The following is a 24,209-nucleotide window of genomic DNA, read 5'->3' as shown; positions in this document are numbered from 1 at the left end:
ATTTGTCATATAAGTAAAACCATTCTTTACTGTCATATAAGGCGACCCCAAATAAATTCTTTTGTTCAAAACGCCTCCGAAATGAATCCTTTTTTCTTTTAATCATGGAAGATTTTACTTAAATTATTCCAATTCTAGCAGATTTTCTTGAGGTGCTGGAAACTTAAATTCGTTAATATGTTGTTAGCTAAGGAATTTAGCTTTCCATTGCTGTATAAACGTCCACATTATGTGCACTTAGTCAAAAGTTATAAGCCAAAAATAAAACAGTGCCGGCAACCCTCCCCTACAATGCACTATTTATATTTAGCGAAACGAACGGAAATTGAGTGACGGATCTTTGTTTCACATATGAATGCCGATTCAAAATAATCAGAAAAGTGATAAATCATCAGTACTAAATGGAAAATTATCATTTTTTGATAAAACCCAGATTTTTGTTGTTTTAACTCAAAATTTGATAAAACCGAGGGTCGTCAAAAGGTGGTATAACTAAGTGCTAATAATCTTTCGAAAAGGTTAGCTATTTCGACTTGACGTTTTCTTACTGAAGTGTATTTAAAACCCTTTAGTGTGGTATCTTGGTATCCCAAGTAGCACGTTAAGTTGATGTCCTGCACTCCTGTACCGATTGTACAACTTATCAAGTTAGTGTATATTAGTATTCTGGTAACTGTTGTATTACTAAAAAGTGCACTTTTTCTGTGTTGTGCAACATTTTTCCTTGTCATAAATAACAACTATCTTAGATTACGACAAATCTTTTATGTTCGTCAATCAGTGATATTTGCTGGAGAGAATTTGAATATGCAACCATATTAGTTACGCTGAAATATGTATGTACGTCAATTGTGAGACTATCTTAAGCAATAATCATAAGCAAAGTTACATACATAAGTTATATAAGTCTATGAAGAATCGATTGTGAAACTTTACCAAAAAAACTCATGTAGGTGGATCTGCTTTATTCAAAACGATTGTTCAACCCGTATAAAAACTCATACTCATCACATTACAAATGCAGCTATATAATCAGCAAAAACCTTTTCTAATCCACCAATGATGCCTTTCTCATACTAATAATATTTTCAAAAACATCACTAGAAGATTCTGTCAAGATTTTTTTTTTCAAACTTGAATAAAAACTAAAAACTTCCATTGGTATAAACTTCCATCACCTTTTCAGTTATGTCGAGTTAATATAGATTTAAACGTGGTAACCCTGCACGATATACAAAATTGAACAAAGCACGTTGTGTGCTAGGCAGTGGCGTTTTATCTTCTTTCGTACCAGCACGTACCGATGCATACCGATTTTGCATTATTTTGTATGACAGTTTGAAAGCTTTGATACTCATTGCCCTATAATTTCGATAACGGAAGTCGGATTTAATTTGAATCATGATTTGTGAAAATTGGTTTAACCGTTGTTGAGAAATCGAAGTGAGTTCTGATTTTCGAGCTTTTCTTCACTATTACCAATGCAAATGTTATAAAAAAATTACATCTCGTTTCGCCATCACTTGTGAAAAAATTCTCATGAAATTGAAAATTTTTCACTTATCGCGCTTCAATACCGGAACCAAAAGTCGGATCTGGATCAACTTTACCGGGACTTTTTAAAGAATTTCAAGACCTTCCATTTGCATCTTAGTTTGTAGAAATCGGCTGCGAAATTTCCGAGAAAATTGAATGCGCACTTTCTCATAAATTTGCACATATTACCTTGTAATTCCGGAACCGAAAGTCCGAAATAGATAAAATTTAATCGCGAGCTATGAGACCATAAGACCTTCTGAGATTTTGAAAATCTGTCACGCCATCTCTGAGAAAAGTGAGTGCCATTTTTTTCATTTTTTGGTGCATATAACCCTGTAGTTCCGGAACCGAAAGTCGGATAAAAATAAAATTCAATAGCGATCTATGGCACCATAAGACCTTTCATTTGAATCTAAGTTTGTGAAAATCGGTCTCGCCATCTCTGAGAAAAGTAAGTCAACATTTTTCCATTTTTGTTGTGCATGTCACCCTGTAATTCCGGAACCGGACGTCGAATCGGGATAAAATTCAATAGTGATTTATGGGACCGGTACAGCCATCTCTGAGAAAATCGAGTGATATTATTAGTTACCAATACACATACATACATACATACATGCATACACACACATACACATACAGACATTTGCTCAGTTCGTCGGGCTGAGTCGAATGATGTATGACATTCGGCCTTCCGGGCCTCGGTTCAAAAGTCGGTTTTCACAGTGTTTGTATAGCCTTTCTATATGAGAAAGGAAAAGAAAAACAAGTATAAAACACTAGAAATTACTATGTCATGTAAACAAAAGTCGAATTGATACTTACAAAAGCATAATAAATATGATTTCTAATTAATAAGTTTCACATTTGATTTTTAAATCAGTTTTTTTTTTCGAAAATACGCAGTTTACATAAGTTTTTTTTCGCCGTACCATCACTTTTATATAATATTCTTATCCTAATTTAATTCTAACATAGTCACAACGTTTTGAATTTATTAAAACATATTCTCTTATAGCTTAAATATCATCTTAGGTAACCCGTCATTAATTGTGAAATCTACTCGGAAATATTATTTGACCCAAACGATTAACTTCTATAAATTATAAAATAAGCTGTTATTTTCAGACATTTTGTTGATAATTTCATAAACTGTTTCGAGTTTGTTTGTATCATTACATAATTTTTATTCTAATTTAGCTATTGGTTGAACTCATGGACGCAGCTGGAATCAGAACTAAGTCTTAAAAGGGGCCTTAATTAAATTGAAACTCCAATTTTCTTTATGAAATGATAAATAAGTTTCATGTATGGAAGGTCACGACAAGCAAGAATGTCTCGAACTGGGACATTGGATAGTCTACCTTGGGTACGCAAATAATTTATTAGTTGAGATCTGACATCACGATACTCCACGCATGTCCAAACGACATGGTCAATATCGCGGTAACCTTCGCCACAAGCACAATGATTAGTCTCGGAAAGTCCAATTCGAAGGAGATGTGCATCTAACGTGTAGTGATTGGACATGAGTCTGGACATCACACGAATGAAATCCCTACTCACATCCAGTCCCCTGAACCATGCCTTTGTCGATATTTTCGGAATAATTGAGTGCATCCACCGACCCAGATCATCTCTATCCCAAGAAGCTTGCCAGCTGGCAAGTGTTCTTTGGCGAGACGAGCTATAGAATTCGTTGAAAGCAATCGGTCTGTTTATTTTGCCCAGGAAAAACGGTTCAGTCTTGCCAGTCATGTTTGAGCGAATGGCTTCAATTGCACTCAGACTATCTGTGAAGAGGAAATAATGGTTTGGAGATAATGTGACGATTACACTCAAACTATAATGAACTACTGCTAGCTCTGCTATATAAACAGATGCAGGTTCTTGAAGCCTAAATGAGGCCGAAACATTATTGTTGAACATACCAAACCCTGTCGCTTCTTCAATTCGCGATCCGTCCGGGTAAAACATTTTCTCAGAGTCAATATGCCTGAACTTACTTGAAAATATTTTTGGGATTTCCGTCGAGCGTAGATGATCCGGGATTCCACGCACTTCGCGCTGCATGGATGTATCGAAAAATAAAGTTGAGTCAGGGGCACTTAGGATGCTGACACGGATAGGAATATATCTTGAAGAGTTGATTTCCTGTGACATATGGTTAAAATATACTGTCATGAATTTTGTTTGAGATCGAAGCTCGACTAGTCGTTCAAAATTATATTTTTAAATCAGTTTTCCACACATGAATTGACCGTTCGTCTATTTGTGAATGAAAAATCTTCAACGAAGTATATTTTTATTTTGTTTGCACACCTAAAGTACCTTTGAGTACAAACTATACTTTTTTATTAGGAATCATCGGAATATTGGTTAAAATATGCAAAAGATTTTCAAACATTTTTACGAATGTACAGATCATTTTGATCAAATTGATATTTGAAAGAACCAGAAAAATTTAGAAAAAGATTTTATTATGTCTTTCAATGTGGCATTGCATTGGGACATTGATTATAACAGTGTGTTGCATAAAAATGGGCTCAGACAACGTAATTATTCATATTACCTAAAAAACCGCTCAAAAAAGTAATGCACATATTCATAACCCAGGTGAAAAGGCATCGACATCACGCTATACTCGTACTTTTTTTTATGAAATGTTGTATTTCTGCAACTTGTATGATAATCTTTGTTTCATTTTGTATTCATTTCAAATAGATAAATCTTGCACAACTATTATTAAACTGGAAGATTTAAATTCCAAGCCATTTTATAAATGAAGAAAACTTCATACATTGACCTACAAATTTACGAGGTGGTTTAAACCAGGCAGACTCAGAAGGAAAATATTCGATATAGCAAGGTTCTCAATCCGGCTTATTCATTGTTTTACCTTGCGGAAAGCATCGTTTCTCTCATATATTCTTCTTTCTGAAGAGATTTGTAGTCCTTTCGGCATATACTGTGTCCGATACAATTATGCTTGCCATTTGAAAGTTGCATAATTGTTAGTTACTTCCTTTTAACATGACGATTTTTAGCAAAACTTTTATAACTGCTAGTACAATATGTACAAGTAGGTGATTTGCTGCACATATGTTTTAAATGTTCTTAAAGTTCTGCAATGATTTTTTGGTAGGACTATGAGACTTAACAATGAAATTGCATAACCGATTTTAATATGCTCAAAAATCTGTACTGTACAACTGTAAAACATCTTGGAATTTCATTAAGTTACGTTTGCTGTTTGGAAATTGTTTTGGTATAAATAATCTTTATATTTTTACTAAATACGCGTCGATCGTTTGCCATTTGCAAGAAATCGAAATTATTTTTATATTATTTGAATCCATTTGAAGCATTTGACGGACTAAAGTTGTTTGTATGTTGCGGAACAAGTGGAAGAATCTTTTTTTCTGTAAGCCGCTGCAAGACTTTGGGTCTTGAGATAGATTAAACTCACACATACAACCATATTTCGATGAAACCCCTATTTTAATTCGATGTGTCAGGTCGACATTCTTTATAAGTCGATTCGTTAGCAATCATTGAAAATGATTTAATCGAGTAAAGAACATAGTAATAATTTTTTTGTAGTGTTGATACGACCAATTCTGGACATATATACTTCCGTCTGGTTCTCGCCCCATAGTATATTATCTGTGCTGCGTAATTTGGGATGTAATACAAGACATGGTAAAAAACTTGATATTAACTAATGTTATCAGCTTATTAGTTGATATCACTAACTAAAAATACTTCAAGCAGCTATCATATCCCAGGAAAAATCAACCGATTTTTACCAATCATATTTACTTGACCTTTGTTCGTTCCACTTATCCTTTCATCCTGGATTGCTGGTGGGTGGAGACTTTTGTTCGGAAGGATAACAATAAGCGTTGTAGTAAAATCAGTCATTAGATTAATTTGATTAAAGTGGTACAATGAGAGTGAATCTAGGGATCTCAGATGGTGACATTACCATAAAATTTCGGGGCATCGATTTGAGCAGATAAAACTATAAAATATAGATAACTGGTGATTGAAATTAATAACGAATAATTTTCTCTGTTTTTTTCCAAGACCTTATCATGTTTTTTCCTAAATAAGACAACAGTTTCGTATTTATAAGTTTTCGGTTTTTATAGGACCTTCGTGTTTATTCTGGTTTAAAATAAACCCTTCACAATAGAAGAATTAGTATCCAACAGACTTGCACTATGTGCTGTTCGTAATACCGTAGAGAAGGTTATTGTGCACATTAGCAAGTGTTTCATCTTCGGATTTATTTTTTGGGCCGTTCATCTCGCATGAGAGACATTTTCATCGAAATTTTTCTGTTTTGTCATATTCGAGAAACATATAGGAGTGCTGGATTAACGTGATCAGCACCTTTTTGCATCAACACTAAGGTTGCTGTCACAGTTCAAGCGTCACGCGAAGCGTCAAGATGCGCATGTTACCTAGTTACATTTGATCAAAGCAAACCTGTAAGGTTGCTGTCAGAGAGAAAACCTGTAAGGTTGCTGTCAGAGAAAACGCGTTTTGCGAAACGATGCGATACCCTTTTATCACATATCGCTCACTCGGCCAAGTTTGGTTTGATTCAATGTAACTTGTTCAAACGCGCACCTTGACACTTCGCGCGACGCAACCTAAGAGAGATTGCGGTGCAATAACTGTGCATCGCATTGAATCGATTCGCTGCGGGTCTGCGTAGAACTAGTAGGTGCCAGCAATGTAAAATGGTTGAGAACCATTGATTTGTAGGGTTACCAGGAATACACTGAAGAATAATTCGCCAATCCCATGCTCGATCATCTGATAGATAACTGTACAATTTTTGTTTATCTCGATCAGTATCATAAAACTTGTTGTTGTTATTCGGGAATGCAAAAATAAATAATATAAGACAAACATTGTATATGACCACGCATTAAATATTTTTCAAGTCTGCCTTTCGGAAGAGTACATATTAAAGTTTAATTAGAAATGCGTTCAGTAGTGACATTTATGACGATCTCGGGAGATCTTCATTCATCAGAGCACGAGAATTAAATAAGGTAGATATATGGAGATATGACCCTAAAAGAAGAAAATATCCCTATTAACAAATGTAGGTTATTGAAATGTTAAGATGTTCTATAATTGCCAATACCGGCGGAGCAGTTGGATGTCACTCGGCATACCATATCCAATCCCCTGAGAGCCATGATAAAAATTCAAAAGTTTGATAAAAGGGATCTCCACAATCTGAACGAACAGCAGTGAAAGGAGGAGAGGAGAGCAAATCAGAAACTCAAGGAAAAATACATGTAGAAATGTGGACAGGTTGTAAACACTTACTGCTCAGTATATTTTGTATCAATTATTAATATTATTTCTTATTTGATATCAAATATTTCTAAGATTCGATTTGAATGTATCAAGCCACATATTTTCAATTATAAATAATTGATATTTTGATTAGTAGCGAGCAGTGTCCTATTTTGTCAGCTAAAAATATCCGGCATATCGGATTTCCCTGCCATAGACGAAATTTTTGAGGAGTCAGCGATATATCAAAAGGGAAAGCATAGCTCTGATTGATCAATCGATGCAAAAGCGAAGCTGTTGAAAGCACGAGAATCTATAAATAGAAGCAAAATTATAGCTAACGTTTCAGTCCTACGCGTAGCATGCTAGAGGTAGGTTGTTGCTAGACAGCAAGACAAAAAGTGCCATAAAACGATTTGAAGTTTTGGTACGGTAGAGAAACTTAACGCTATAAAAATAGCTGCTTGCATACAAAACTTGAACACAAGCTTTTCCGAAGAGAAGCTCAAATATCAAAGTTGTATCGCAAGTATGTACAAAGATATAATTGCATACATTTGGGATATTAGTGTAATTTCGTCGACTATAAAACAAACAATGTTCGGTGCTGGTTACTAATCAAGATCAATCTAAGCAGACTCTCGTGCAATTGCGGTTTCGAAAATGTGACGATTGATTGAACTGTTTAACTGTAGATCATTAGAAATTTTGGTTGCCTTGTTCCACATCAATGACGAATCGTTTTAGGAAAAAGACAATTCTATGTGTGTGGAGGGATCAAGAGAGAGTAGTGTTATACGAACTTCTTAAACCTAGCGATACAGTTAATATTGTCTGGTACCGTAAACAAATAATGAATTCAAACAACGCGTAATCGTAAACGGTTAAAATGGGATCGAAGACACGGAAATGTCATTCTGAAGCATGACGTCGACAAAGTTGTCAAAGCCATAATTTCTACATTTGATTCTGAACTTCTATCGCACACACTGTATGCATCAGACCTGGCACCTTCTAATTATCATCACTTTTCATCGACGAAACACGCACTGAGCATCACTTCCAAACTTCCGTGGATGATCAAAAATAGCTTGATGAATAAATTCCAAGGAGATTTCTTTTGAGATGGTTGCATCTATTGCCAAAAAAATGGATAAAATGTGTCTGGAAGCGCTAATACTTGGGATAAAAAATATTTCGAATATCAGATTATTTTTAATGAAAATGTAAACAACATTTTAAACTTGCGATCGTGGTTTACTACAAAACATGTTGCGGTGTTGATGAACTGAATCAAATAGAATGTGACATTCGGCCATACGGGTTTCGGTTCGAAAGTCAGATTTCACTTCAATTGCAAAGCATTTTTATGTGAGGAAGAAAGGCAAAATCTGAACAGGGTAATCAAAATTAAGCTCTTCTGTGATGTGTAACGATTTTAGTAAAATATAAAATTAAACAAGACTTTCTGAGATATATTTAGCTATCTTTTGCAAGAGTGTTGTTGAGCTTGAGCCGTATGAATACTTTACTATCAGGGTTTCACAATGATCATGTTTCAAACGGGAAAAGAATTTGGTAGTCTAATCATACGTAGTTCACCACATCTGGTATATATAATAGGTGTTTAAATTATCACTATAGTCACAGTTGTAATGTTTATATAAATATATAAATATATATATATATATATATATATATATATATATATATATATATATATATATATATATCTATATATATATATATATATATATATATATATATATATATATATATATATATATATATATATCTATATATATATATATATATATATATATATATATATATATATATATATATATATATATATATATATATATATATATTACTTTTTCAAGCACGCAGAGGTGGAAATTTCAAAACAACTAACAAACGACGCTTAATTCTTCTTGTGATGATGAGTGCATTTCTGCTTGCCATCATTCGAGTACGTGCAGGTCACCCCGCTGCTGACTGCTTCCACGTCTACCGGAAATGAAAATAATCCCAATCAGTAAAATCACCTCGTTTCTGTGTTTCGCTCGAATCGGATTGTTTTGATCGAATATGAAATTTGGCATTCTGTTGCTGAATCGAACTCGAGTTTTCCATACAAAAGCATCACTAGATCGTTTTAGAGCATGTAAATATTTACATTCCTTCGACAAAATCCGATTCGATCGAAATACAGAATAGGGGTGAATATTTTCAAAGGCAGTAATATGCAATGCGATTGAGCTACGTAAGTGTCTCTACGCACTTGGCATATCGTCAAAGTTGAAACGGCCATGTAGATTGCCGCCGCCCAAGCCGCCTCCAGCTTGGGGCCAGTTTCCCCGTGATGTCGGAAAGCTGCTACCACCAAATCCAGGCCACGATCCTGCACCGTACACGGGAAACCCAAAGTTCACCGGGGCGCTATTACTGTTCTTGTTGTTATCGGCCTGGCGGGGAGGTCTCTTTGAAAAATGATAAAACGTCAGTTGATCAATTAGGAAATAGTTCTCTTAGTCAATTGTTATAAGGTTTAATCTATGTATAATGATTAGTTCGTAGATAGCTTTTGATTTCGATGAAACTTATTTTCTCTAGAAATTTAAATACAGTACTTTATATGTAGTCATGTTATTTGAAGTTTAACTTTACCAAACTGAGTAGGGACTCGTGCGGTGCACTCGAAACAATTGTTACTAAAGCAAATAAAAACGGCACAAAAAAATTCATGTTGAAATTTAAAATTACTACCACAATGCTTTACAGCCGAATGCAATTTTTCAACTGAAGTATGTTTCACAGACAGCAGATTAGAATTATATGAGAATGTTATCAGCTACGCAACTGTAACTTGGGGAAACTTTGAGCATTTTATTTGAATCGATCTAGGTAGTTGCGAATGTCGAATTAGGAAGGGATCACAATGGTTGTGCGATACTAAAGACTTTTTATGCGGAACTCCCAGGCTGTATGTTTTTCTGCGGATTTCCGAAGATATGCGGATGTTTTCTGATGCGGTGTGTTTTTCCGGCTGGAAAATACCTTAGAGCTGAAGTTCCTTTTATGCAGTTTTCAACCTTTTATTTTTTCGTATGGGCTTTAGAAGTTCTGTTTTGCAATGAAAGGAAGTTTTTTATAGTGTTTTTTTCACAGACTTCAGTGTATTTTACATTGCATGTTGTATGAAAGACATTGTGTATAAAATAACATCCATGCCTTCACTTTTCGCCTCGTGGCAAAAGTCAATTGAACACGAAACTATTGTTTTTAAAGAAATATCATCGAAAGGCAATCTCATAATGAAAAAAACTTATTTATTTATGGCAATTCGCAGTACTATTCTCTTTAATGTATTAAATATTATATTGCTGTTTTGTTCATGGATACGAAGGATAAACTAACTACAAAGAACGGTTCCCAAAATTCCAGCATAACATAACATCATAGGCAACAACAACAAACATGGTTTGTTTTGTTTTAAATTTTAATCTGATCAACCTCTGACTCGAGAAACGTAAGATGTTTCTGAAATTTTTCGATTGAGGCTCAAGGATCTACCCGTTACGTGTCTACCTTAACGTAGTCCGTTGAAATGAATTTGACTTCCCCGAAAAAGTACACTGAAGTCTGAAGTCTTAAGTTTTTATACGTTGTTAGAAGTCTGAAGTTTTCTATACGTATCCCCCGCATAAACAAAGACTTATGTGTACTTGATTGATCTACAATTCAAATCCGTGTAGGGTTTTTTCGAGGTTTCAAGGCGACAGCTTCGAGTTAAATGATATCAACTTTCGCAAACTGCAATGAATTCTTGCACAATCGGAAATACCAGCAAAATCGGTATCGGATCGGAAAGGTCAGACAACGAAAATACATAGAAAAAAGTTCATATTTATCGATTTTTTTTCAAAAATGATTGTTTCATGTGATTTGTTAGTGATTAATGTGAAAAACTGGTGGTTTAATGTGTTTTCAGATGTGATAAAAATTTCATTTTAAGAACATATTTTAGAAAAAAAACACATACTCAGTTCTTTGCCTTTAGCATAAGAGACGTTGAAAAGTTTGTATATTTGCAACCATTTCTCATCGATAGCCGCAATTGGCGCCACTTATAGCTCTATAACATTACAATTACACTCGGGTATATTGGTTTATCTAGTTTGTATATGTTGGTGGTTATGTAAACTTATTTCGCTACTATCGATTTCGGGATTCCAGTTCCGAAAGTACCGACAGTAGTGGAAAATGGAACTCATTTCGATATATCAGCGACGACTTAAACGATTTTCACAAACCTATATTAACACTAAAGGTTTTATAGTCTCATAGACTATCGTGCATCTTTATCCGGATACGACATACGATTCCGGAATTATAGAGTGATGAAAAAGATTCCAGATTCCAAAAAAATTCTAAATATACAGTCGATTATTTCCGAATTCTCGGCAGTTCAGAATATTATACTGATAATCGACCAGGTCACTGAAATCAGTAAATTGAATATTTTTAGACAACCGAAAATAGGTAAACCAAGGTAAACTCGTATAGCTAATCAACTGCATGGATCTGTAATTTATATTTCCTTAAATACTGATTGTTTTATTGAATTACAAATATTTTTTTATAGCCGGATATTGATTTTCCACCTTGTGAAAACTCGCAAATTTTCATTAGAGCAGATGAGTTCGAGAATAATAACTGTTCACTCTACATCATCTAGGGTAACGGTACCCTCATTCATTTCAACTCCAGCAGTTTGTTCGCGGTTCGTCTCGTTATTCATTGCCGCATCGGTGGTATTGTTGTTGATTTCGTTACTAGTTGCTGTGGATGCGTCTTGTTGTACATTGTTGCAGTTGCTGGTTGGTTGGATGGTAAGTTGTTAACTGCAGCCGGTGTACTTTATTCTATAGGGGATACGTTGGATGGTTTCGTTGAAGGGGATGCTTCATTGTTGTTGGTGGCTGTTACAGGTGTACTGGGGTTGGTTGGGGTTGGTGTGAAGGAAGCACCGTTGTCCTTTGGTGTGGTTGTCTCCTTGTTCAGTTTATCACATGGCTTACCGTAGTGAACAGCTTTTTGGCAATATTGACATGTGGCCATCTGATTGTCATAGGTAACAAGTGATTTGCATGGGATTCTTGTATCCTGACCGAAAGTCACATAAGAAGGTATAGGCCTCCTCAAGCGCATCGTAACAAACGTACGCCATTTAGAATACCGGGGAAAAAATCTTACACTTTTCTTTTTCGATAGAGAGAATCTCTCCGTATTGGGACATAGTTTTGCGAATATAAGGATCGATGACTGTAATGGAATGTTGTACTTGATATTTTCATGCTTCACATAGTGCACATTATTATTGTCTTTAGCGAATTGAATTGCATCCAATTCTTTATAGAACTGGATATAAACAACATTATTGGTCTTATTGCATTGAAGTAAATGCACACGTTTAATGTCAAGATGTATTTGCTCCTTAAGCAAACCTTCAAGTTCTCGTCGAATTTTGCACTGTCTAAAGTCAACAACAATTGTATTCTTTTGTGTCGGCGGTAGCTTTTGTTCGTTTGGTTCACTCATTTCGAGGTCTTTCTATTGTTCACTACACAATACTGTACTTGGTTTCTTCTGTCCCGAACGTAAGCGGTTTCGTTTTATCGACTAACTTGGATGAGATGAGAAAGCGAACTGTGCGGGGAAGATGATGATTTAGATGAATATTCGAATAGTGACACATCTGATATTTATATACACGCCCGCCCTCCCCATCTGACAAGCAATTGCACTTCAAATCGACACAAGATGGGAAGTACTACCCATCAGACTCTTCTCGTGAAACATTCGTCTACTTGTCCGGTTGTATGTACCGAGGGTAATGCACTTTTTGAACTGCAAAAAGATGGGACATACGGCACCATACTGTTGTAACAAACCACGGTGTGGTGAATGTGGCGAGGGACACGGGGATGACTCCTGCATGAAAACGACCAAAGAAGAGCTTCCTCGCAAAGATCTTAAAATACTACAAAGTGAACATCAGAACGGAAATAAAACATCAAAATTGAACCAAAAAATTCCGTAGAACCCAAGCCAATACCTCCTAGATTTCTAAAATACAACCAGGAATTTCTTGCACTTCCAGGGACATCGAATAACCCAAGTTATTCCAAAATACAACTAGAAAATCCGACAAACTCTGGATAACTGAAATTCTCTGATGTCGTGTACTGGATATTAACAGCCTTCAATATAACTGATCCTCTTAAAAGTATTCTAACGGCTTTACTACCAACAGTAAGAACATTTTTAAAACAGTTGACAGAACAATGGTCCCTCCTTGCAGTGATCGTATCTATCAATGGCTGAACTACCTACAGAAATCGAGAGTATGATCACTATACTCCAGTGGAATTGCAGAAGTATCATCCCAAAACTAGATTCCTTAAATTTTTTGATAAATTCTCGTAACTGCGATGTATTTTCATTGTGTGAAACATGGCTTACTTCAAATATAAACTTTGACTTCCACAATTTCAACATTATATACCTAGATCGAGATGACTCGTAGGGAGGGGTACTTTTGGGGATCAAAAAGTGCTATTCATTTTATCGAATTTACCTCCCCTCGATCCCGGGCATTGAAGCTGTTGCTTGCCAAATCAAAATTAGAGACAAAGATCTTTATATAGCTTCTATCTACATATCTCCCAGAGTTTCGATAGGGCAACGACGACTTGCAGACATTATGGAGCTTCTTCCCACCCCACGGTTAGTTTTAGGAGAGTTTAACTCGCATGGTACGGGGTGTGGCCTATATGATGATAACCGTTCTTCGTTAATTTATGATCTGTGCGACAACTTCAATATAACAATTTTAAATACGGGTGAAATGACACGCAATTCAAGACCGCCAGCCCACCCTAGTGCGCTGAACTTATCCCTTTGCTCGACCTCGCTACAGCTAGATTGCAAGTGGAAGGTAATCCCTGATCCCCACGGTAGTGATCACTTGCTGATTTTGGTTTCACTATCCACTGGTGCACCGACATCAGTCGATATGACATATGATCTCACGAAGAGTATCGACTGGAAGTCCTACTCGACCGCGATATCGAGTAGGTCTCGAATCGAAACAACCAGATTCGCTAGAAGAATACAAATCCCTAGCTGACTTGTTCCTCAGCGCCGCGCGCCTACAATCACTACGCGACCTTCAACCCCATGGTGGGACAAAGAATGCTCAGAAATGTACAAAATTAAGTCATCCGTGTAAAAAAGATTCGGAAACAGTGGGGATCGCGAAGACTACGAAAAATACGCATCGTTAGAGAAGACTATGAAAAATCTGATCAAATTGAAAAAACGGGGCTACTGCGGTCGGTTCGTTAATGGGCTATCTAGGGAAACATCGATGACCACTCTGTGAAATACAGCCCGTCGCATACGAAATGGAACCAGTAATAATGAGTCCATAGAATATTCGAATCGCTGGATGTTTGACTTCGCCAAGAAAGTTTTCCCGGATTTTGTTCGTGAACTAAACACCTATCGCGCCGCGCCCACCCGATGTACTGGTAACGATACCCCATTTTCGATGACGGAGTTCTCTCTTGCCCTCTTATCATGCAATAACAATGCACCTGGGTGCGATAAAATTAAATTCAACTTACTTAAAAATCTTCCCGATATCGCGAAAAAGCGTCTGTAGCATTTATTCAACAAGGTTGTCGACCAGAACTTTTTCCACCAAGACTGGAGACAAGTGAAAGTTATTGCTATTCAGAAACCCGGCAAACCAGCCTCCGACCACAACTCGTATCGGCCGATTGCAATGCTTTCTTGTATTCCAAAACTGTTGAAAAAAACGATTCTGTTTCGTCTCGACAAATGGATGGAATCAAATGGCTTGCTCTCAGATACACAATTTGGTTTCCGTGAAGGCAAAGGAACGAACGATTGCCTTGTAACAGCGCAAGTAGTTGCTTCTCCGAGAGATTTTTTTTGGAAACTGAATCAAAAGCCCTCTTTGTGTCTAAGAATACTGATGCCATTTGCTTCTTGTGAGCATATGCCATTTGAATTTCCATGGAAAACAGCTTCCATGGAAATTCAAATGGCATATGCTCACAAGAAGCAAATGGCATCAGCATTCTTAGACACAAAGAGGGCTTTTGATTCAGTTTCCAAAAAAAATCTCTCGGAGAAGCTGCACAAGCATGGTCTTTTCCCACTTTTAAACAACTTTTTACACAATTTATTGTCTGAAAAGTGCATGTTTTTTACACATCAAGACTTGACAACCTGACGATTTAGCTACATGGGCCTTCCCCAAGGCTCATGCCTCAGCCTCCTTCTTTACAACTTTTATGTTAATGAAATCGATGAATATTTTGAAAACTCTAGCACGACAAGACAACTTGCAGATATTTGTGGAATTCCGGTTTGGGTCCCATCACATTGTTCCGTAAGGGGCAATGAGATGGCAGACTCACTTGCCAAGGTGGGCGCATTACATAATGAAACCTAAGAAAAACCAATCTGCTTCAATGAATTTTTCAGTCGTTCTCGTCAAGAGGCACTTGTCAGCTGCAAACCTCCTGGAATGATGGAAGTCTAGGACGGTGGTTACATTCCATTATACCGCAGGTATCGACGAAAGCTTGGTTACTACGACATCGAACACGTTGTTTGGGTGTGCTCCGAGTATAGTGACGCCAGACTCCAGCTAATTGATTCCCTTCGTGCCCAAGGTAGACCACCTTATGTTCCAGTCCGTGACGTTCTGGCGACCCGAGATACTCTTTAGATGACCTACCTCTATAACTTCTTAAATGCCATAGACGTGCAAATCTAGTGCCCTCTTTTTCTCTTCATTCTACAGCCCACTGTACCAACTCATTTTTTACTTCTATGGAACGGTATGGTATACGATGAACGATTCGTCGGACTGCAGAAAACGCCAAAAATGTCCTAGAATGCTGGTCAACCGCTACTACACCACAACCGGAAGAAACATGAAAAACCCAACCGGGAAACAGAAAAACAAGCTGTGCATAAATATGAATTCTTAATGACCAGATTTATTGTTGATCAGGTCCAACCCTCCCGATACTCCTTTGCTAACCCTAGGGGAGTAAGCCGCCCCTTAATGCGGCAAACATACAAGCTAAAACAGACTATTTTTCGGTAAACCCGTATATATTCATATATCTTCACAATAATTAGTTAAATTTCATTAAAATGAATCACCCAATCGGATCATATTGAACGAAAACTAAGTTGGTTTTGTTAGTCACACGATTATATTTATAAGATAAATATATTTTTTCAAGTTACATAATTTTTAAAGAATAAATTCATTCTATTTCATTCCCTTCAGACGTACCTTGCTCTGAGCTTGGATCACTGTTTTCCGTCTTTGATTTTTCATACGAGTCGTAAGCTATACAACCGAGCTTATATGCATCGTACGACAATAGTGCCATCATAAGTGGTGGAACCCAACCTGAGGCAATGTAGTTGCTAACCCAAGTTCCAGTGAAAACGGCTGCCGACATCCAAACTCTCGATGGAAGTACTGTATCAGCTACACGAAAAGCGCTCACTGCCAGACGGATACAACCGGCGTTTAAAGCTTTTCTACCAATAGCATGTATTAGTACTTTGGAACCAACTCCAACCGCTGTAAACCCCAACACTCTAATGACACTTCCGATCGGGATAGTTACAGCCTTGTTTTCGTTCGGCTGTCCAACAATCGCGGTAGGCGCCGTCGTATTTCCATCTGGCAGATTCATCCGAAAACGATCTAACTGCTTGTAGTGCAACTGATCTATTTAAAAAATAAGACATTATAATTACAGATTTATGATGTATGAAGTTTCAGAGGCATTAGGCTGTTAATATAAATGCACGATATTACAGTTTGGTCTTTCTCCTATAAAGAAAGTTTATACCATATTTGTGCCTATCGGAAAATTCTGCGGAGGCCCAGAGGATTGAATAATATACATGATTCGTTTGTGCGTTTCGACATTTAGATGACTTTGTGAAACAGTTGCACACATTTTTTCAAAGACGCCAGGACCAGTTCTACGAAATTACGTATAAATATAACCACGCACCTAGAAAAAATCGTGTGAATTTACATCTTCTGAGACCGACATATTCGAGCATCAAAAATGACTCATTTTTACGGTCGAACATAAGTTAAATGCATTTCTATATACTTTTGATTGCTGAAACATGGAAAATTACACGTCTGCTTGAAAAGTGGGGTGTGTACGGGGTATATTTAATTCGTTCTTGTAAAAATCAATCATTTTACGAATTACGTTCTTCCGAGTTATGTCATATATGGACCTGTAAATTTAATAACTTTTTGCTGCGCAGGGTTTTTTGTGGGAGCACGCGATTGCACGCAAAGGTAGCCAAATAACTAGACCAACAAATCAGAATAATGTTGATATCAATCTTGATGATTGATGTTGGAATTTTTAACACCCATTATTTAACAACTTACGAAACAAGAAAGTCGAAAGAGATTCAACATCAGTTTTGAAAAAAATTACGTTACTTTTTTAACTCGTCGCTCGTTTGACTGTTTGAAAATGTTTCAACACTCATCATCATCTTGTAATTCAGGAACCGGAAGTCGGATCCGGATGAAATTCAGGAATTCCGTATGGGACTAGAAGACCTTTCATTTGAATTAAACTCTCCTCATCAATATTGTCCATACCATAGCAGTTACAACGAGAGAATGCGAGAGAGGATTTTTGCAGATGAATTTAGTAATGATTTCTACTAAATTAAAGTTTCATCGCTATTGGATTTCAAGATCAATGGTCCAATCTTTCACCTTATGAAGTATGGGGAATGGGAAGTATGGTAAATTAAAAATCATCATTCTGCCATGGACCTCAACAGTAAAGTTCATAACTGCAAAAAAGTTATTAGTTTGTACTAAAATATTGTGTTCTGAAACAATGAAAAAGGGAAGGACTACAATATTTTCTCCTTAAAACATTGTGTAGGTGGTACAAAAAATTGTGCACGAGCGTGCCCGTTAAAGAGACGTGACAAAATCGTTTCAATCCTCTTAGTGGTGTAATGATGCCTTTCTCATATCAATCATACTCTCATATATAATACTGTGGCATTCTTCAAAATAATTTTCTTCGATTCTTGAAAGAATAACCGAAATCGGTTTGTTTGACCGTCTACTGAAGGTTTTTCGCCCTTTTCAGTGATGGTATAAAAATTTTAACACAATTTACCCTATATTTCTGGATCTGGAAGTCGGATCCGGATGAAATTCAGGAATTACTTATGGGACCACAGGACCTTTCATTTGAACCTAAGTTTGTGAAAATCGGTAGCGCCATCTATGAAAAAAGCTAGAAAACATATTTTCATTTTTTTGCACATTTTACCCCATAACTCCGGAACCGGAAGTCAGATCCAAATAATATTTAGGAATTTTGTATGGGACTACAAGACCGTTCATTTGAATCTATCTTTATTTTAATCTTAACCTACACTGAAAGTCGAGTTTACTTATTTTTTGAGGAGAAATCGCTCATTGTCGAGCTTTTCTATGGGCTACCCAAAATTAGGTAGGAAAAAAATTGGATACCACCCAAATTTTAGGTAAACGACCGACTACTCTTTTCGAGTTCATAATTGGTAGTAACTGAACCATTATTTACACTCAGTTAGTCATAAGTCATATGTAGTGAAAATCACAAGGAAAATCTTATGATGCATCAAAAATTATTTACAGCGAAATTAAAGTACGTCAATACTTTCTGGGGCAGTCTTTATGTTTTCTAGCTTTTCTCATAGATGGAGCGTCCGATTTTCACAAACTTAGGTTCAAATAAAAGGTCCTGTGGTCCCATACGGAGTTCATAAATTTCTTCCGAATCCGACTTCCGGATCCGGAGTTATAGGGTAAAGTGTGTTAAAAATTTTATACCATCACTAAAAAGGGCGAAAACCCGTAAAAAATTCTAAATCGACCTCAAATCTTCTCCAATTGATAGTTTTTATCAGCAGACGATCAAACAAACAGATTTCGGTTATTCTTTTCAAGAATCGAAGAAAATTATTTTATTTCATTTTTTATTCCACAGTGTTATATATGACAGTATGATTGATATAAGAAAGGCGTCATTACACCACTAGGTGGATTAAAGCAGGTTTTTGATCATTCAAAAGTTAAATTTGATATTGTCACATATCGTAATCTCAAATCTACGAACTGGGATCTCCATCAAGAGGCTTGGCGACTAGATTTCACGGGTACCAACCAACAATTGAACCCCAATGGATTTGGAAAATGTTGTCGATGAGACAAACTCACTCATAGTTGCAGCATATGAAGAGGCTTGTCCACTTCGGATTGTGCGAGCTACTAGAGGAATTCCTCGGTGGAATGCTGAACTTGCTGGCCTAAGGAAACTACGCAGAAGAGCTTGGCACCACCGACACAGAGATGGGTCGGAAGCATTCGTGTGGGCTCGAAGGCCTTACAAAAATGCTCTTCAATCGTCGGTGCGAAGTGGTTGGAAAAGCCTTTGCACAAATGTTTCTAGTCTCAACGAGGCTAGCAGATTAAATAAGTTACTTTCTAAGGACTTTAAGTCGTTTCCTTAAGAACTTCAGATGGAAGGATTCTGGAAGCAGCCCGTGGTCATGGCATACCTTCAAGTATCACAAATTGGATACACGCAATGCTTAGCGATCGACTTCTTTGTTCGTCGCTTCGGCAAGCAGAGATCAGAAAGATGAGTGTCTGTGGGTGTCCCCAAGGAGGTGTACTGTTCCAACTTTTATGAAACCTAATGACCTTGGATTCCTGAGTTACGGTTTAGCCTACGATTATCATATATTGATAACCTGTATAAGCCCTAACACTCTATTTGATTTAATGCAGCAAGCCGTGCGATCTGTTGAGCAATGGGGTTGTCAGGTTAGATTATCTGTAAATCGGGGCAAAACATCAATGGTGCTTTTCACTCATCGTAGGATAATTACAGGAGCTCGTCCGTCACAGTTCTTCGATTCAGAGGTTACTATGGTTAATCAAGTAAAATACGTCGGGGTTATTCTTGATTCAAAACCGAATTGGTCTGCTCACATTGACTTCAAGATTAAAAGAGCTTGCATGGCTTTCGGCTTTTGGAAAATCATGGGGACTCAAACCCAGATACATTCATTGGATCTACACTACAATTGTTAGACCAATTTTAGCATATGGATGTATTGTATGGTGCTAGAAAGGAGAAGTTGCGACAGTCCAGTCAAAGTCAAAGCTAAATCATCTCCAAAGGATGGTCCTAATGGCGATGACAGGATTGTTCACGACAACTCCTACTGCTGCTCTAGAGGCGCTTCTGTGCATTAAACCACTACATGTGTTCCTAAAACAAGAAGCATTATCTTGTGCATACCATCTTAAGGTTACAGGGTTTTGGACAATTAACCCTATGCTACTAGCCACACTCTCATGTGGTCTCAAATGGTTACCTGGGATGAGTATTTACTCACTCCTACTAACCTAACTCCCACATGCAGTTTTCCTTTCAAAACATTCAATGTGAGATATCCTTTTTGTGAGGAATGGTTGTCAGGTAATTTGGAGCGACAACTTGATGAACACAAAGTTTGTTATACGGGCGATTCTCTGATGAATGGTCGTGCTGGTGTCTACTGTCGTGGAATGAGGCTAGAGCAGGCTCATTCATTTGGTAGATATTGTACTGTGTTCCAAGCAGAAATTTCGCGACTAAATGTGGTATACAATCGGGCCTTCGGCAGATAATCTGTTGTGAACAAATTTATTTTTATTCCGGCAGCTATAAAGGCACTCAGGTCGAATCTAGTGATCGCATGTCGAACTCAAATTAAAGACCTCAGCATTTCAAATGCTGTTTACTTCTACACTCAAAATAATAATCATGTTATAGTTATGTGAAAAGTTATATGAATATTTTCCACCCTTCTTTTCATGTAGGTTTTAATAAACTGGCATTTAAAAGCTGTTTAATAATAAATAAAATAAAACATAAGTAAAATGTAATGTACTGCTCATATCACATTTATCTATCAGTTCATATCAAATTTAGATACCAAAGAATCACTATTTTATATACTGGTTGAAGTCAAAAGGGAGATTTCAGATTTTTTTAAATCTAAAAAATGAAAAATGTCATGAAAAATAAAACATTTATTCTAGAAAATCAGCATAGAATTTTAAATAAAAATAAAAAGCAACTAATAACGTCGTGGGATTTCGAATCGACAAGCTTCCAGAAATCGTTATGTTGTCACTGCCACCCAGCCGAAGTCGAGATCCGAGAACCCCCACAACATTACCGATGCAGGTTGAGGTCCCATTACATGGGTCCAATGTCTCTAGCTTCATACCGATTTTGAACTCGTTTTTCGGTGGACCAACGGCCTGTTTGAAGCATTCGGCAGGACTCACGCAGGCACTCGGTCCAGTCGAACACATGGAAACTTTCATACTGGAATGAACTGATCGATGTAGTAAAGAATTGCAATTAAATAACATTTCTCGCAAATATTTACACTACTCACACTTTGAGGGCCACTGTTCGCCATTTTCAAAATCGAGTTTTTCACACTGGAAATTCAAGTAGATTGTTTGACGTTTGGTCAGTTCACGAAAACCTTATGTGATGACTCTATTCATTTTAGAGGATGTTCGTATAACATTCATTTTTGTCACGTAAAATATTCAATTTGAATTTTGAAACCAGTTTACGTGATTTTTCAAGTGAATCGAACGTGAATTTTTATTTGAGTGTAATGGGTACTTGGCCACACAGATTAAAATATTTTGTGAATTTACATTTATTTTCATGCACATATTTGGAGCAGGTAATTGAATGGAATGTTACATTACCAAACTAAGCGGTTTGTAAATATACAGCCTTGTTCGATGAAAAAGTAAATGCATTTCAATGTAATTTTACATCAACCATGGTTTTAAATCAGATTTTCGTTTCAACTGATGTCTGTTTAATAGTACGATTGGTTTACATGTCGTGTAAGTTTCATCTTTTCTTTCTGTGCATTCTGGTATTACTGGAAATGAATGGGCTGATGAGTTGGCTACAGCTGGCGCAACGAATGATTTTGTTGGCCCTGAACCAGCTTTACCACTTTCAACTAGATGGATAAAGCACAAGATTCGTTCTTGGGCTGCATCCAAATATGCTAGCTACTGGCGCAGCTTGCAAACTTTCGTTCAGACAAAAGCATTTCTACCAAATTTAAATCTGAAAATGTCAAAATGTCTACTGTATTTTTCCTAGCTTCATTGCAATATTTTGGTCAGAGCTCTGACCGGACATTGCAAACTCAATTATCACATGGCTACTATTCAGCATACTGACTATTATTTGTGTGATTTGTGTAAGTGCGATTACGGTACTTCATATTATCTGATATGTAAGTGTCCCGCATTGGCGCAACTACGTATCCGAGTTCTTAATTATACATACATGATTGAGTCTGAGTATGCGGAGCTAAAATTAACAGACCAGTCATCCTATGTGACTGCGGGAAACAACCGGACTCCGAATAAAAGCAGCTCCATTTACATTCAAATGATAAGATATTCACATTTTCCATACCTAATATTCACATTTCCCATACCTAGTAATTCACATTTTCCATTCCTGAACAATAATTAAAATGTAAAATTTATTTCTAGTGACGCCCGTAATTTGAAAATTCAATATCAGAAGAGAAGTTAGAAAGTTGGTTTGCGCAGTGATATTATGCTTGAAGTACGAGTAACACGCAACAATACAATATACTCACACGTGGTCTGCGAATAAGCTGAGAAGAGGAAAAATATAAAATATTGAAGTCATCTTTCTTTTTATGCTCTTAACACTTTTACAAAAATATAGGTTCGATAACCATCGATAACAGAACACAGTATATTACAATAAAAAAACGATTTCACTCCTTCAAAACTAGACATATATCAAAAAGAAATAGAGCGATTCGTAGCTATTCATTTTAAAACCTACCTTCGATTGATTGATAGTGATTCCGCACTAAATGTCGCTCGTGAAAACTTCTGGTTCAATGTCATATGGAATATTTAGCAAGGAAACTCGTGGTCGTGCACATATTTCTGACTTCACAGTCATCGCTCCAATTTATAATTAAATGGTATCAGCTGAATCTGAATAGTGCATTTCCTCAAATGGTTGTGTGTTGTTGGCACCAAGCAATTGGAGAAAACATGATCAATTACCCTAACTGCAGCATGCTCGATTCCTGATACGGAATGCTCTTGAGATAAGAATCTCGTCTAATCAACAATCAACTGGACAGCTCTCAAACAATGAATCACGTTGATTTCAAGTGCATATTGCGGTATATTAACATTTCTCGCATGCCTTTGACAACCTTACACTTCATTAAACCTTCCATCTGTTAGCACAACATGACAGAGAATGGATTTTCAGAAGACTGACGTTACTTGTAATTTTCTTGGAAATTAAGGAATTAAGAATTTCATAATAACTGCTTAACATCAATATTAATTCGTATTTATTTATTATTTTAGTTCATTATTTTAGAGTTTTCGATCGTTTTTTTCGGTGCTTCCGGAATTGAACTTCCGGGTATTCAGAACATGTTTAATAATTTTTATGCATATGTAAATATGTATATAATTACTTGAAATTAGGCGCGTATCCAGAAAACTTTTTCAGGAGGTGTTTCAGAATATGTTGATCAATTTCCATACGAATGAAAATATTCGTTTGGTGAAAACTATTCATTTTATAATTGACATAAATATTTAAACAGAAGACTTTTTATAATATAATATTTTTTCGAGTTTCGGAGGAGGTTTGAACCCCTAAAACACCCCCTGTATATGCACCTTATTGGATTATTTGGTTATAAAGGCGTTTGTTGGAAATTATCCATTTTCTAATTGACAAGTCAACCGTTGTGTGGATTCAAACTTCAGCCACAATTCCCAATTTGTGATTTGGAGTAATATGCATTAGTTTTCGTACCAAGTCGCGCAGAAGTGACCAACCCATAATCCAATATTCCTGGAACCGGACTCGTTATGGAGCAAACTGGACTATAACTTACTTACCTTACCTATCGTCTATCAATATTTGTGATGGGGGGTGTAGTGTTTTTTATTTAGAGCGTTTTCTTCTCATGCATTTTGTTTTCGAAACATTTATTACCAATTCGATACGCCCAGCTTCAGCTTTTAGTCCGATGTATGTTTCCATCATCTTCTCATGGTT

General features: G+C 36.6%; 2 protein-coding genes across 2 annotated transcripts; both read right to left on the bottom strand.

The window, feature by feature from the left end:
- Positions 1-8,733: 8,733 nt before the first annotated feature.
- Positions 8,734-9,677, bottom strand: LOC131437868 (uncharacterized). Its single transcript, XM_058607500.1, has 3 exons — positions 9,532-9,677; positions 9,146-9,344; positions 8,734-8,871 (listed from the first exon to the last, which is right to left on the bottom strand). The coding sequence occupies exons 1-3, from the start codon at positions 9,607-9,609 to the stop codon at positions 8,786-8,788; spliced, it is 363 nt and encodes a 120-aa protein (XP_058463483.1). The 5' UTR covers positions 9,610-9,677; the 3' UTR covers positions 8,734-8,785.
- Positions 9,678-16,168: 6,491 nt separating this feature from the next.
- LOC131437867 (uncharacterized) lies at positions 16,169-22,991 on the bottom strand. Its single transcript, XM_058607499.1, has 3 exons — positions 22,959-22,991; positions 22,744-22,761; positions 16,169-16,717 (listed from the first exon to the last, which is right to left on the bottom strand). Exon 3 carries the CDS (start codon positions 16,680-16,682, stop codon positions 16,242-16,244), a length of 441 nt encoding a protein of 146 aa, XP_058463482.1. The 5' UTR covers positions 16,683-16,717; positions 22,744-22,761; positions 22,959-22,991; the 3' UTR covers positions 16,169-16,241.
- Between the last annotated feature and the right edge of the window lie 1,218 nt (positions 22,992-24,209).

Source organism: Malaya genurostris, chromosome 3 (genome assembly GCF_030247185.1).
Source record: "Malaya genurostris strain Urasoe2022 chromosome 3, Malgen_1.1, whole genome shotgun sequence".
Classification (NCBI taxonomy): domain Eukaryota; kingdom Metazoa; phylum Arthropoda; class Insecta; order Diptera; family Culicidae; genus Malaya; species Malaya genurostris.
This window is presented reverse-complemented; position numbering and strand designations above follow the sequence as displayed.

Excerpts from the sequence above, each read along its gene's own strand:
- LOC131437868 (XM_058607500.1), bottom strand. The coding sequence starts at position 9,609 with ATGAATTTTTTTGTGCCGTTTTTATTTGCTTTAGTAACAATTGTTTCG. Across the intron at positions 9,345-9,531 it reads ACGAGTCCCTACTCAGTTTG|AGACCTCCCCGCCAGGCCGA; the intron begins GTAAAGTTAAAC and ends CATTTTTCAAAG. Across the intron at positions 8,872-9,145 it reads CAACTTTGACGATATGCCAA|ACGTGGAAGCAGTCAGCAGC; the intron begins GTGCGTAGAGAC and ends CATTTCCGGTAG.
- LOC131437867 (XM_058607499.1), bottom strand. The coding sequence starts at position 16,682 with ATGAATCTGCCAGATGGAAATACGACGGCGCCTACCGCGATTGTTGGA.